Source organism: Onychostruthus taczanowskii, unplaced genomic scaffold, assembly GCF_017590055.1.
Source record: "Onychostruthus taczanowskii isolate IOZ18803 unplaced genomic scaffold, ASM1759005v1 scaffold3, whole genome shotgun sequence".
In the NCBI taxonomy this organism is placed as follows: domain Eukaryota; kingdom Metazoa; phylum Chordata; class Aves; order Passeriformes; family Passeridae; genus Onychostruthus; species Onychostruthus taczanowskii.
The window spans coordinates 11,475,468-11,489,967 of NW_024500349.1; the positions used below are offsets into that span (position 1 = coordinate 11,475,468).

At 37.3% G+C, this 14,500-nt stretch overlaps 1 protein-coding gene across 2 annotated transcripts in view; it reads left to right on the plus strand.

Moving 5' to 3' along the window:
- ZEB1 (zinc finger E-box binding homeobox 1) overlaps nucleotides 1-13,286 on the plus strand; it is a 118,051-nt gene extending 104,765 nt beyond the window's left edge. For both annotated transcript variants that reach the window (XM_041408481.1, XM_041408482.1), the window contains 4 exons: nucleotides 4,400-4,505; nucleotides 5,304-7,114; nucleotides 8,565-8,745; nucleotides 10,835-13,286. In XM_041408481.1, the coding sequence (XP_041264415.1) occupies nucleotides 4,400-4,505; nucleotides 5,304-7,114; nucleotides 8,565-8,745; nucleotides 10,835-11,388 (2,652 nt within the window). In that variant the 3' untranslated portion in view covers nucleotides 11,389-13,286. The remainder of the gene's footprint in view (nucleotides 1-4,399; nucleotides 4,506-5,303; nucleotides 7,115-8,564; nucleotides 8,746-10,834) is intronic.
- The last annotated feature ends 1,214 nt before the right edge of the window (nucleotides 13,287-14,500 follow it).

A 14,500-nucleotide genomic window follows, 5' to 3' on the forward strand; every position in this document is an offset into this window, starting at 1 on the left:
TGTCTTCCATGAGTTAACCATCTGATCATTACAGAAGATCCTGAGTTTCTTTTCTTTTTTTATCCCCACAATGTCCCATCATCCATCCCCCCCGCACATGCTTATCAAAGGTGCTCTGAGGCTTAGGAACCAACTGAAACAGTCAGGAATTATCCAGAGGAAAAAAACATACAGATTTTCCACCACCAAGTTAAAGAGGCTGGGAGATGTTTCCTTCAGAAGACAGCCTAGAAAGATTCATACCCTCCAGGAAAAAACAGGAGACAAATATAACAGAACAATTCAAAACCAAATGTAAAAGTAAAGGTACATCCAACATTTCTGGTAGCACCAAACCAACAGGCTATAGCCCAGGGTAAAGGAAGATGCTTTACTTAAGGAAACCAGAATAAAGGAGATGCTTTTTTACACAGTGGCTGTTAACCTCCATCCTACAAAGTATCACCAAGTCCAACAATTTAACAGGCTTAAAAATTTGTTATACGTTTTTATACATGAGTGTTCACATTCACAGGTCAATTAAATTGGTACAAAAAGTGTCGGCCATCCTGCTGCAAGGATTTTATTGTCTCACAAGCTTTCGAATAACCTCACCAGCATATTCTGGTGTGGCAGTGTTTTTTACTCAAATATACTTCCCACGAGCAATTAATTTCTGTTTCGCTTCCTTTTTGGCTCGGCTTGCACTTTAAAAGTTACTTTCATCTGACATACATCTTATATTTCTAGCTATAAAATCTATGAATGCTATTTATATAATGCTTTTCTTGTGGGCTACCACATTTGTTTTCAGTCTTTTCAGTTACAAGCCTAAAACCAAGAATAATGTAGTTGGGGGAGATAGAAGCCATACTTGCATGCAGCTTGAATGAAAAAATAAAAAAATAACAAGTGAGTAAACACTCAGAAGAATTGCTAAAAGGGGTAGCTTAAACTGTATTCCCACAAAAATATTTTAATGGATTTATACTTTTGAAGTCACAATTGTATTTGATTATTGTTGTTTCCATGGAATATCTGGAACTCAGTATTACACTCATTCAAGTGTGTTCTTTTCTCTCAAGCCATAGCCAGAAATAAAACTACAATGTTTTAGATACTTGGTAAATTTGAAATACTTGTTTGTTTATGTTATTATTGCAAAGTCACGTCTTCAAAATTGGCTGTGTGTACATGATTACATCATTTGTGTAATGGAAAATTTTGTCATTAGTGAAGTATAGACCTCCTGACTGTGGATCTTAAACAACTGCATGTTAAAAAACTTGATGTCTTATTCCTAAAGATCTTCATCTGACCATAGATTATTTGGATAACTTCGTTAGCTGGTAATGTCCATCATGTGGCAATTAGTGAAGGCAGTGGAAGGGGTACTTGCACACTGGGCCTCCTTCTGAGCCAGGGGAAGATATGCAAAACTTCTACTCCTGCTCCAGCAGAGAGCTGAAAGACATCCTGCACCTTCTTCTTCTTCTTCTTCCTCCCTCGTCCCCCTGCTCCTCACAGCACCCTTGGCTGCTCCTACACCACTAACAGTTGGTAGGAGGTGATGCTGTATGTATCATCTGCCTTCACATGTGAAGCACCAAAAAAGATGTTGAAGTGTGAAAAAGTGCTTCTTATATTTGTTTTAATTTTTTTTCCTCATCAATTTATGAAGCACCTGTAGGTAGCTTTCAGAATTTCACAGTGTCATGCACACTGCTGAGAAATGGCAATTCTTGGAAACCATGGTCAAACCATCTGTGAAAAACCCCAGATACATCTGTGATTTCTGTCTTCCAAATAACTTTGGAGGATTCTCATTAATTAGTTTTGTTCTCTGGTGTGAGAGGGGTGGACTTCAGTCCTTAGCACAGCAAGCATTTGGTGCAGGGATGTATTAGTGGCTAGTTACAGACCTTAATGCTGGTGTTTCTTCTTTCAGTCCTTGAAGGAGTGCAGAAGAATATTCTTTGAATGTTGTGGTTAATTCTTTAATGAGCAGAAAACAGCAATTATGTACAGTGTGTTAGAAATATATCACATATCTCAGGCACAAACTAATGTGGCTTTAACAATGCTGAGATGGGAAAAATATTTGAATCAAAGAAAATGAAGGTGAAAGTGTTACAGGTGGTACTTTGGAGATGTGTCATAATTTCTCAGTGGAGAAACACTTTGGAGAAGTGTTATGATTTTACATTTAAACAAGATCCTTCGAAGTAATTCTGACCAGTATTATGAGAGACAGCAAGAAAGCTGAACAGAGAGTTACAAGTATAAGAAGCTAAGGCAAAATAGATTTGGAAACACTACCTAGCAGAAAGCTTAAAGCACCTTACAGCTATGACCAGGAAAACAGGAAAACTCATTAAAATTTTGATAAGTGGAGTGTGGACTTCCATGCCTTAGAAAGAGAACATTAGATTTTAAAGACTGGAGCAGAAACATTTATGACAGATTGAATACATGCACTGATACTTGAATATTTATGTAGTCCAGGCCCTGCAGTAACTGTATATATCCTGAGTTCTGTTAGCTTGTATAATTCAAGTCAAACGGTAGTAGCTGATTCTCAGCAGGCTTAAGTAAATCCTGACACGGTCCTCTAGACTCACTGCAGTTGGATCATTAAAGTGAAATGCAGTGAGTCAGCCACAGTCTTCTAGAACATCATCTTCAAGGGACTTAGTTAAAAAGAGCTGAAAAGCCATGTGAACTAGCAAAAGACAGCTGACAAACGGGGGAATGGGGGTCAGGTGCTAATCAGGAGAAATTCGGATGGAGACCTCACTGCAGAGCCCAGGGGGAGGCAGGAAGCAGCTCACCCTGAGCAGGGTGGGAGCAGTATCTGCTGAGAGGTAAAATCTGCAGCTTAACCAATGCTTCTCCCAGGGGAAACTGTTGAATTAGAGTATGTGGAAGTAATTTAGATGATCTTATTTCAATTTGTCTTCTATTAAAGGAGGACAAGGAGTGGAACAGGAAGGGTTGATAATTTGGACAGCATATGTCATAGCAGAGAGTTCAGACTTTTGTCCAGCAACCTGCAGAGCCACAGGTTCTTCAGATCTGCAGGCATGTCTCACAGCAGGGTCATCATCCTGTGTTTTATCCATCCCTGCTTCTCCAGCACAGTTCTCAGCCCCCAGCTGTCATGTCTGTGCTCAGGAAGAGCCCTAACACCCGGTGAGCATCTGCTCCCCGTGCTGCCAAGCACAGCAGCCCAGAGCCAGGGGTTGGAGTTCCCCCCATGCTTTCACACCTGAGGAGTGATCCACGCCTGCTGTTGGTGGTGGGCAGCCTGATTGTCCCTGGAGCCCATGAACAGCTCTGGTCATGAGTTTATGAAAATGCTTGCCCCAGTTACCAAAAATCTGCAGTGCATCCCAGTGGTGGTAGAATATCTTTTTGCCAAGTGAGCTCTGCTTAAAAAGGAGCTGATAGGTTTTTCTAATAAACAAGTTGTTTGAACAGAAAAATTCCTAGTGCCTCTGGTTTATGTTTGTAATTAAGCTGTTTCAACTTTAAAAGTGCATGCAATTTTTGTCCTTAAAAATACACATTCATGGGTTTATAGTTTGTGGTAAAATTACAGATCTTGCACACACATATCACACATATACTACATATATTTACATGTCTGTCTTAACTTTTGCTTTTTTTTTAAACTAGTATAGCAATAAAGACAAAAACAATTTAGAACTTAACAATAAATGCTCTCACAAGGCAAAATATAACAAAAATAATCACAGAGCTTCAGTGCAAATGGTGAAGAGGTTTGGTTTTGTGTACTTGGGAAACCCCTCCATATTTTATTTGTTTTCGTTTAGTTTCTCACATTTATTTTGCAAATTAATTGTGACCAAGAGTACCTTTATTGTCACTAAGCTACCTTCTCTTGAGCAGTCCTGTGGCATCATTATATAGAGGGATCCAAGGCCAACAGTAAGCCCTGGAAGCTTGTAAATGGAAAAGTCAAGTCAACCGATTAAAGTTTAAACAGGTTTCTATAGACTTTAATGTTTTTCTGTCCTGCATGAAGTATTCTGTGGGTAGTGGGCTTCGGCTTTTTCCCTGATGGTTTTGCTGTCACAAGTAGAACTAGCATTCATCCTGGAACTTCCTACTAACATGTCAGTGTAAATTTCACCTGAATTTAGGAGAAGGGGCAACTATATTTTGAGTTTGTTTTGTTTCTTTCTCTTTACTGTATCAGATTTATTCAGAAGAAATGTGTGCCTCAGTTTTTACCTGATTTGTAATTTGTTTCCTTTTTCTATACCACCTTCAGTCTCTTACAATGATGGTTGATTCTTTTTGGGTTTGTATGGTGTTTTCTCTGTTACAATGTGAAAATAGAAGGTGTTTATGCAAGACGCTGTCCTATACAATAATTAAAACTTCTTTCTTACAGAGACATGTGACGCAGTCCAGCGGTAATCGAAAATTCAAGTGCACTGAATGTGGAAAAGCTTTTAAATATAAACATCACCTAAAGGAGCACCTACGAATCCACAGTGGTAAATAAATCAAGCATTGAATTGAGTGCTAATGTTGCCATTTCTGCTCTTTATAACTTTGATGTAATAGCAGTCTTGTAAGTCTAAGTTTAAAATACTAGTGTTTTCCTTATATTTTTCCCTCTGGAATACTGCAGGCACTGACTGCAGCCTTCAGCTCTCTGCAGGGAATATGTAGAAAAACTCAAGAGGATTTACAGTTGCAACTTAATCTCTTACAATTAAGGAAAACTTAACTTGTCACAGAAGAAATGGGGACATCTTTCTGGTCCTTTGCACTTGTCTGTTTTTCTTCAATGTTTGCAGATCATTCAATGTGTTACAAGCCTTGCTAGAGAATTTTAATTGATAATAATCAGGACATAAGAACTGAGTGTTCCTCCTGCGGCTGTAATTGACATCATTCAAGATTAGTCAAATTAAAGTAGACTCAGGACACAATTTATTAGATAAGTTATAAGAAATGTTTTGTAAGAAGTTAGAAGTTAGTGGTGGTAATACTTTAATGAAGTTTAATGAAATTTGTAATTGTCAAATAGAGAAATACTGGAACACATGCTCGTGTGGGCTCCATCCTATATCTAGTGGATCACAAACTTATTAAAGGAGCCTTGGCTCAGAGCTATACTCTTACTGTTCAATTCACTAGATAAGATTTTTTTCCCCCTAGGATTCTTTGAGAGGTGATTATGATGTATTTGTTCTGGTAATTATTGTTTGATGAAGTTGCACTGTAACCTGGTTAACTGTTGCATATGCCTTTTCTCTTTTCTTTTTGTTATTTTTCCTTCTGTTTAGGAGAGAAGCCATATGAGTGCCCAAACTGCAAGAAACGTTTTTCCCATTCTGGTTCATACAGTTCACACATAAGCAGTAAGAAGTGTATTGGTTTGATGCCCGTGAATGGTCGAGCCCGGTCAGGGCTCAAGATGTCTCAGTGCTCCTCCCCTTCCCTTTCTGCATCACCAGGTAGCCCAGCAAGACCACAGATACGACAAAAGATAGAAAATAAACCCTTGCAAGAGCAGCTTCCTCTTAACCAAATTAAAACTGAACCTGTGGATTATGAATTCAAGCCCATAGTGGTTGCTTCAGGAATTAATTGCTCAAACCCTTTGCAAAATGGGGTTTTTAGTGGTGGTAGCCCGTTGCAGGCAACCAGTTCTCCTCAGGGTGTGGTGCAAGCTGTTGTTCTACCAACAGTAGGTCTGGTGTCTCCCATAAGCATCAATTTAAGTGACATTCAAAATGTACTAAAAGTGGCAGTGGATGGTAATGTAATAAGGCAAGTACTGGAAAACAATCATGCTAACCTTGCATCCAAAGAACAAGAAACAATCAACAATGCATCTATACAACAAGCTGGCCATTCCCTCATTTCAGCTATCAGTCTTCCTTTGGTTGACCAAGATGGGACAACCAAAATTATCATCAACTACAGCTTGGAGCAGCCAAGTCAACTTCAGGTCGTTCCACAAAATCTAAAAAAAGAAAACTCTGTTCCTGCAAATAGTTGCAAAAATGAGAAATTACCACAAGATCTCACAGTGAAGTCTGAGAAAGATAAGAACTTTGAAGGAGAGACCAACGATAGCACTTGTCTTCTTTGTGATGACTGTCCAGGAGATCTTAATGCACTTCAAGAATTAAAGCACTATGAAACAAAAAGCCCTTCTCAGCTTCCCCAACCCAGTGGAGCAGAAGCTGAGAAACCCGAGTCCCCTGTCCCATCAGAAACCGGGGAGAACAACTTGTCTCCTGGTCAGCCACCTTTAAAGAACCTTCTGTCGCTCCTAAAAGCGTATTATGCATTAAATGCACAACCAAGCGCAGAAGAGCTTTCAAAAATAGCAGATTCTGTAAACCTACCACTGGATGTGGTAAAAAAATGGTTTGAAAAAATGCAAGCTGGACAAATTTCTGTGCAGTCTTCTGGACCATCTTCTCCTGAACAAGTTAAATCAAGCAGTCCTGCAGAAAACGATGATCAAGCAGCAACTTCAAATGTGAGTGAACCCCAGAACAGCACAAATAACTCCCAAAATCCTGTCAGTACAACAAAATCTCAGACTTTACCAGGGGCTTCAGCTCTGAATGGTTCACACAGTAGCATGCCATCTGCATCACCACTAAACCTTTCTTCATCAAGAAATTCACAGGGTTATACGTACACAGCAGAGGGTGTACAAGAAGAGCCACAGATAGAACCTCTTGACCTTTCGCTACCAAAGCAACACGGAGAACTGTTGGAAAGATCTACCATAACTAGTGTTTACCAGAACAGTGTTTATTCTGTCCAAGAAGAACCTTTGAACTTAACTTGTGCAAAAAAAGAACCACAAAAGGACAACAGTGTTACAGACTCTGATCCTATTGTAAATGTTATCCCACCAAGTGCCAATCCCATAAATATTGCTATACCTACAGTCACTGCCCAGTTACCTACAATTGTTGCCATTGCTGACCAGAACAGTGTTCCCTGCTTGAGAGCTCTCGCTGCCAATAAGCAAACCATTTTGATTCCACAGGTGGCTTATACATACTCCACTACAGTTAGTCCTGCAGTTCATGAGACACCACCAAAACAGACCCAAGCCAATGGAAATCAGGTACTTCGGTCCCCATATTCCTACATGATGTACGTATGATGTATTCAATCTGTATCTGTGCTGAACTAACAGAAAGCTATCAAGGTGAACGAAATAAAAATATAAATACAAGCTGTCAGGCTTATTTGAGTTCATTGTAAATAGGTAATAGATGTTACTGTTGTGCCCTCTGCAAAGCTAGTTAGCTCAGGCAGCTTGAGTCCAGACTAACAGAAACTGTTGTGCATGGACAACTCAGTTATTCTCCATATTTAATATTCTAGGACATTAGTGCTCACTATTTTAAGACTATCTAATGCTCCTGATCAAAAAGCAAAATAAAAACATGGCTTTTGTCTTTTGCTGGCTCTGCATCTCCTCTTTCCCCATATTCAGGAAATAAACTCTTTGAAACTTTTGGCCACTCTTTTCGTGCTGCTCTGCTTCCTTAGTTTGCAGAGTACTGAATTCATCCTACACTGTAATGTCACTTTAAACAAAATGCAGATATATTCCCAATTGAAAGTCAGGGAGATACTTATCTTCATCTGCCATTCCTGTATCCTGGCTTGTTCCTACCTGGGTACATCCAGATGTGATCTAATTGGAGTCAGTCCTCCTGAGAATCACCTGTGAACATTAAGGTAGGGACAGGGCAGAACAGAAAAGTGGCTGAGTTTTTCTACTTAAATCTTAGAAATTGGTGGTCTAGCATTTTATTCAGGGTTCTGTATTGCCAGAGACTGAGGATCCTTGAAGAGTTACAAGCCTGCTTATGTTAAAAGTTTGAGGCTAACCTGTACATGCTGCTGATGTCAGTAGAAAATACTGTGCTTTTACAGGGAAGCTTTAGCACTTAAAATGCTTAGAAATACACAACACTTATATTTTGAAAATATTTACTAATGACAGTATTTGAAGTCATATTTACTAATGACAGTATTTGAAGTCACCAAATTTTGGGTTAAATAGTACTTGTGGTAGTTTCGTGAGGAAGAGGATAGTCAAATGTGCAAATTTGAATGGTAATTTAAATAGCTTTTTTTGTGAAAACTTCAGCAAAAAGTCTTTTAACTTTATAAAATCTGTGAGGCAGCAAAAGGTAGGTGACCAGCATTAGCTGAATAATGCAGTTAGGTGGCAAATTTGCTCTTCCCACTTACTGAAGTGCTTTACAGGTCTGTAATATTGCATTGATTTTATGGGCCCTAAAATACAGCATGCCAGCATAGCTTAGACCTGGCCAACAGTCATATCTGGATGTGATTAAAACCAGTCCCAGTGAGGAAATCTGCATCTGGATGGTGGCAGGGACTGAAAAGCAGAACAATGCAGTAAAGGATTTTTTTTTACTGTGGAAGTCTAAACAATTTTGTTTGGCTTTTTATGGAATTGAATGGGAATAGAAGTTTCAGTTTATGTGGGTGACTTCTTTTATTGGTGTTAACTTATTTTTGTAATTTTTCTCAAGGATGAAAGGCAAGACACTAGCTCAGAAGGAATATCCAATTTAGAAGATCAAAACGATTCTGATTCAACACCCCCAAAGAAAAAAATGAGAAAGACAGAAAATGGGATGTATGCATGTGATTTATGTGACAAAATATTCCAGAAGAGCAGCTCGTTATTGAGACATAAGTATGAACACACAGGTATGTACTAGGAAAAGACTTTTCTGATTGTTATTTCTTTGCTAATGTGTAACTGATAATCTCAACTGGAATCCAGTTCTCAGGCAGTGCAGGGAAATGTAGCAGTCCTTACTGCCTGTGCTAAGTTTTCTTTAGAAACCCCTGGTTTTGTATATTTGTTTGATAGAACAGCAATTCTGGTTTTCTTAAATTTGTTAGACCTAAACCCTAAATAGAAAAAGGGGAGTTTTTGCATCTGGCTTGTGGATAATCATCTGTGAGCTGCAGCCTATAAATGAGGATATATTACTTCTAATTTACCTTGCCTGGTTATTAATTTTGAAAAAATTAAAAATAAAAACTGGAAAAAAAAGGATTATGTATGTATTTGATACTATGCATGAAAAACAACATGCCTGTCTGGCATGAAGGATTTTCCAATTGAGCTACATTTATAATGCCTTGAAGTTAACAGCTTCAGCTGTTCATTAGACATAGAATCTAACTGCTAATAAACACCCTTTTGGCTTTGATTTTTATTTTTAATTTCTCATAGTTGTTCCTTTTGGCTCTGGTTCTGGTAACTTTAGGATTTTTTAAATACCTCTTGCTCTCCTATTTCTTCTGTGATGTCTTAAAGTAAGAATTGGGTTTTTTTATTGATTAGGTGTCAAATATATATTGAGTTTTGTATTATAGATTCCTGTCTTACTGGCTCTGTTATCTTCTCTTTCCCCACATCCATAAAATAAACTCTTTAGAGCTTCTGGCTACTGCCTTCATGCTGCTTTACTTTCTTGGTTCACAGACTAGCTGAATTATTATATTAATTATATTTCTGCATATTAACATTTTCTTGTAATCTCACATATAAAATTAAAAGCATAACAAATTCTTTTTTGTCTTGGTCAATTTTCTCAAGTTATATTCATTAAGGGTATCTAATTGCATACCTATCCTGTCCTGAGACTCTTTTAACTCCTCCTTTTCCTAGCAGAATTGTTCTTACCCTACCAGTTTTAACTTCAATGTAACTTTCAAAATCATTTAGGTTGGAAAAGACCTTTAAGATCATTGACTCCAGCCATTCACCCAGCACTGCCAAGTCCACTGGTAAACCATGTCCCAAAAGTGCCACATCTGCTTGTCTTTTAAATACCTCTGGGGATGGTGACTGAGCCACTTCCCTGGGCCGCCAATGCTTGACAACCCTTTTGGTGAAGAAACTTTTCCTAATTTCCTAATTAGGACATTCCCTAATTTCCAATTTAAACCTCCCCGTAGAGGCACAACTTGAGGCCAGTTCTTCTTGTCCTATCACTTTTTCTTGGGAAGAGAGCCCAGCATCTGCCTTGTTGTTTGTTTGGCATGAGATGACATGGATGTGCTGGTCATCGGTGTAGTGTGACCAGAAACCTGATGTCTTACTGTCTTTGTCTTTTATGTCTGAGCTAAGACTGCAAAGTCATTTTGTGTAACAACTTTAAATGTTAAAATCAAAATAACACTGCTAGGCTCCTGATACATTTATAAGAGACTCTAACAAGACAGTAGCTGGCAAACAGCAGAAACACACTGAGTGAAACAGATTTTTTTTCATGTCAGTGCAGGCATAGTCAGCAATTTTTGTACATAAAGCATTCAGCCTAGATTTTAGAATGATTTTCGTTTTACCTGTATCACGGAAGGACTTGGTACACCAAAACCAACATAAAAGCTTAGCTAATTTTAAATAGCTATCAATATAGAAAAGTTAAAATGGTTTCAATTGAAAATAGTTTATGCAAGAAAAATGTCTCATTTTCTAATTTATATTTGCTTTTCTTTTGGTGTTAAAAGTTATATATGAGAATCTCTTTATCCTCCTATGATGAATTTTCCTAAAAAAGTTACAAATTACTGTAGTGATTGTGGCAAGGTACCCTTACACCATCGTCCTTTAGGCTCAGGAGAGAAACTCAGGCTGATAATGCATGGAGTAGAACATCTTGTTATATAACATTTAATCAATGCTATTCTGTTCACCAACAGCATTTTACACTAAAACAGCAGTGTACATTTTTAAGACTTCAGCTACAAGATGCCCAATTGTTTGTGCTTCATTTTACAGGTAAAAGACCTCACGAGTGTGGAATCTGTACAAAAGCGTTTAAACACAAACACCATTTGATTGAACACATGCGACTGCATTCTGGGGAAAAGCCCTACCAATGTGACAAGTGTGGAAAGAGGTTTTCGCACTCGGGGTCTTACTCTCAGCACATGAACCATCGCTACTCCTACTGCAAAAGGGAGACGGAGGAGCGCGACAGCGCCGAGCCCGAGGAGATGGGCCCCGAGGCGCTGAGCAGCGAGCACGTGGTGGTCAGGGCGTCCCCCTCGCAGATCGACTCGGATGAGAGGGAGAGCCTAACCAGGGAGGAGGAGGAATACAGTGAAAAAGAGGAAGAGGAGGATGAAGAAAAAGACATAGAGGGACTTCAGGAAGAAAAAGAATGTAGGGAACTACAAGAAGTAGGGGATGCAGAAGAAGTAGCGGCGGTAGAAGAGGAAGAAGGGAAAACTGAAGGTGACAAGAACGATGAAGCTGTAAATCAAGCAAGCAATGCAGAACCAGAAGTTATACAAAATAATGGGCAGGTGTCAGAAGAAAATAATGAATAAAGCTTACATGCTAGGTTTTTTCTATAAGGAAAAAAAAAATTGGTAATGAAGTTCCTTCTATATTATACATGCTTTTCATGGAAACGCAGTAGCCTGCATACTGTGATTTCTGTTCACTACTGTGTAAAAAAATATATATATAAAAAAAAAAAAAGAAAAGAAAAAAAAAAGAAATCCAGGTGTGCCTGAACCTCAAACTTAGTAATTTTTCACACAGTTTTCAAAGTTAGGAACAAGTTTATAACATGAAGCAGATTAGAAAAATACAGTGACTCTGGAAGCAAAGATTTAACAGGTTGTAGGAAACCTGATTATTGGACAAGCATCTGGCATTGTTTGTTTTATCAGTATTAATTTTCATTCTTAAGTTGATTAATTTTTAAACTGTACAATTGGGAGAGATTTATATGATTTTTTTTGTTTTGTTTTTACGGTAAAACATTTCCTAAATCCGCTTCAGTATTTTCTTATGTTTTACAATGTGAGAACTTCTGCACTACAAAATTCCCTTTTGCAGAGACGTGTAATGCGGTTGCAAACAGTGCTTGGCTACCTTTGTAAATTCAACCTAGAAGGTAGCAGTTTATGACATTAGATGTTGTAGTAGAGCATATTATCATTTAAAGTGTATTGTTAGCCTTAAGGAAGAAGATGATAGAAGAACTGAAGTTTCTTACTCATGTGGTTAAAAATGTAGTTGAGAAGATTGTCGTTGAGTTCTGATTGCAGGGACTAACAGTGTTAATACTGGTAAGGACAGGAAAGTTGTCAAAAACAGTGTTTGTAATTGTGTTTTGAGTATGTAGTAACAATATGAAGGATATGATATGAAGCTTTGTATCTCCTTTGGCCTTATGCAAGACCTATGTGCTGTAAGTGCCATTTATCAGTATTACAAAGGCTCTAAGCAGCCTTTATCCAATGTGTGGCCTACAATAACTAGCATTTGTTGATTTGTATCAAACTTCTAAACTATTCATGGGGAAAAAACACTCAGCCATCAGAGAAGTAAGAACACTGGTATATTTCATTATTTAATTATTTGGTGGTATTTTGGGTTAATACCTGACTTGCAGAATTTCTCTACAATAATTACAAGGGAAATTTTCTAATCTGCTTTATTGCTTTATTGGTTTACTTTAATTTCAGACACATACATGACATGTTATCTGGCTCATAAGTATTTTCAAATGTTAGTTATTATGGACCCCATTTATTAACAATGTTAGCTGATTTTTACCTATCAGTATTATTTTATTTCTTTTAGTTTATAGATCTGTGCAACATTTTGTACTGTATGTCTTCAAACCTGGCAGTATTAATACCCTTCTTACTGACATATGTACCTTTTTAGTTTTAGAAAACTTTTATATTTATGTGTCTTATTTTTATATTTCTTTATTTATTACACAGTGTAGTGTATAATACTGTAGTTTGTATTAATACAATAATATATTTTAGTATGAAAATTTGGAAAGTTGATAAGATTTAAAGTAGAGATGCAATCGGTTCTCTTGCATTGAGATTTGATTTAACAGTGTTATGTTAACATTTATACTTGCCTTGGACTGTAGAACAGAAGAATTAAAATGGGAATGTATTAATTTTACAATTGCAATCAATTCATCTTACCTTTACCCAGTTTTTAATATAAAGCTCTTAAATTTTGAAATTCACTGTGTGACTAATAGCATGATGCTCTGCAGTTTTATTAAGAGATTAGTCTAACCATAAAACTCTCATTTCCTTAGTAAGCCAAATTAGAATAATCTTACAAAACAGTGTTGGGAACAATGTTTAACATTTTTGTGCCAATTTGTTCCTGTATTCATGTATGTATGTTACAAATCTGAAACTTCATTTTTAAGTTCCTTGTTACATCATGGTCATTTTCTAGTTTTTTACCAGACTCCCCATCTCACAATAAAATGCGTCAACAAGTCTGACTTACTGTCATTATTCTGGTAATGTAGAAAGTGCATTTAAATTATTTCTGTGAGAAGTTACTGAGACACAGCTCCTGCTTCAGTCACAGTCCTGGGTCCAGTGGTCCATAGGGAACGTGGAAGTGAAAGAAGGCTTTGAACTGTGTGCAGGCGCAGGGATTGCTGCATTAGTTCATTCATTTATCAGTGTCAGGAGAACTGAGTTTCCAAAATTAACCATGTGGGTTGTTCTTTTGGGTCATTTTATTTCGCTGTACCTATCTAGTATACTGTTCAATGCTATTTTTCAATAAGACTGCTTTTAAATTAAATAAGTCTACAACTGTTTTCTTGACTTAGCAATAAGTTAATTGTCCATAGAGAGGCTGATGTACCTATTGCTGTTGAACTTCACAAAGATACAATACCAACATTGCAGATACATAATTTCAGTAATGTAAGTATAAAGGCTTGAAAATTGTAATATATATGCATGGTTACAATGTTTTGCCGTTCAACCAAAGTTTACAGACTCTTCTTTAAGCAAAGTTCTCTTCTTTAGTGATCCCTAAAATGGAATTTCATTTGTTAATATGGGGGGCGGGGGGTTCACGAACATCATTTAAGTTACTTTATATTCACATACCTAAGTTTTGGGTATTTCTCAATTTTATTATCTCAGCATTAATACATACAGAGGATTTCTCCCATATAGTAATAATTTTACTTCCTGTGCGTTTTGCTGTACAATATACGAATACTGCACTTTTAAGTAAACTTCTACCTTCATAGTATCGTTGAGCTAAATATGTGAAAGCTGTTTTGAAGAAACCAACCATTTATGTTGAACTAGTAATATTGTTTTGTAATTATTATAATAACAGGATTAATCAGGTGGTTCAGAATTTCTCACAGGTAGAACTGTCTCTGCTCTCTTTTATGTAATGAAACACACTTTCTTGAAACTATTTTAAGATTTTCATATTTTTCATATTCCAAGTTCTCTGTGGTAAAAAACCCAGTGAGACATTTGTTGAAATGGGAACATTTTGTTGTCTTTAGCAGTAGAACACAGAATTTTGGTAAACCTAAGGTTTCTCATGTAAGTGGCAGCTGAATGTAGAGGGCCAGTAATTTGGATAGAATGTAAAGTCCAAGCAACTTTTACTCAGGAAATGTCATTGTTT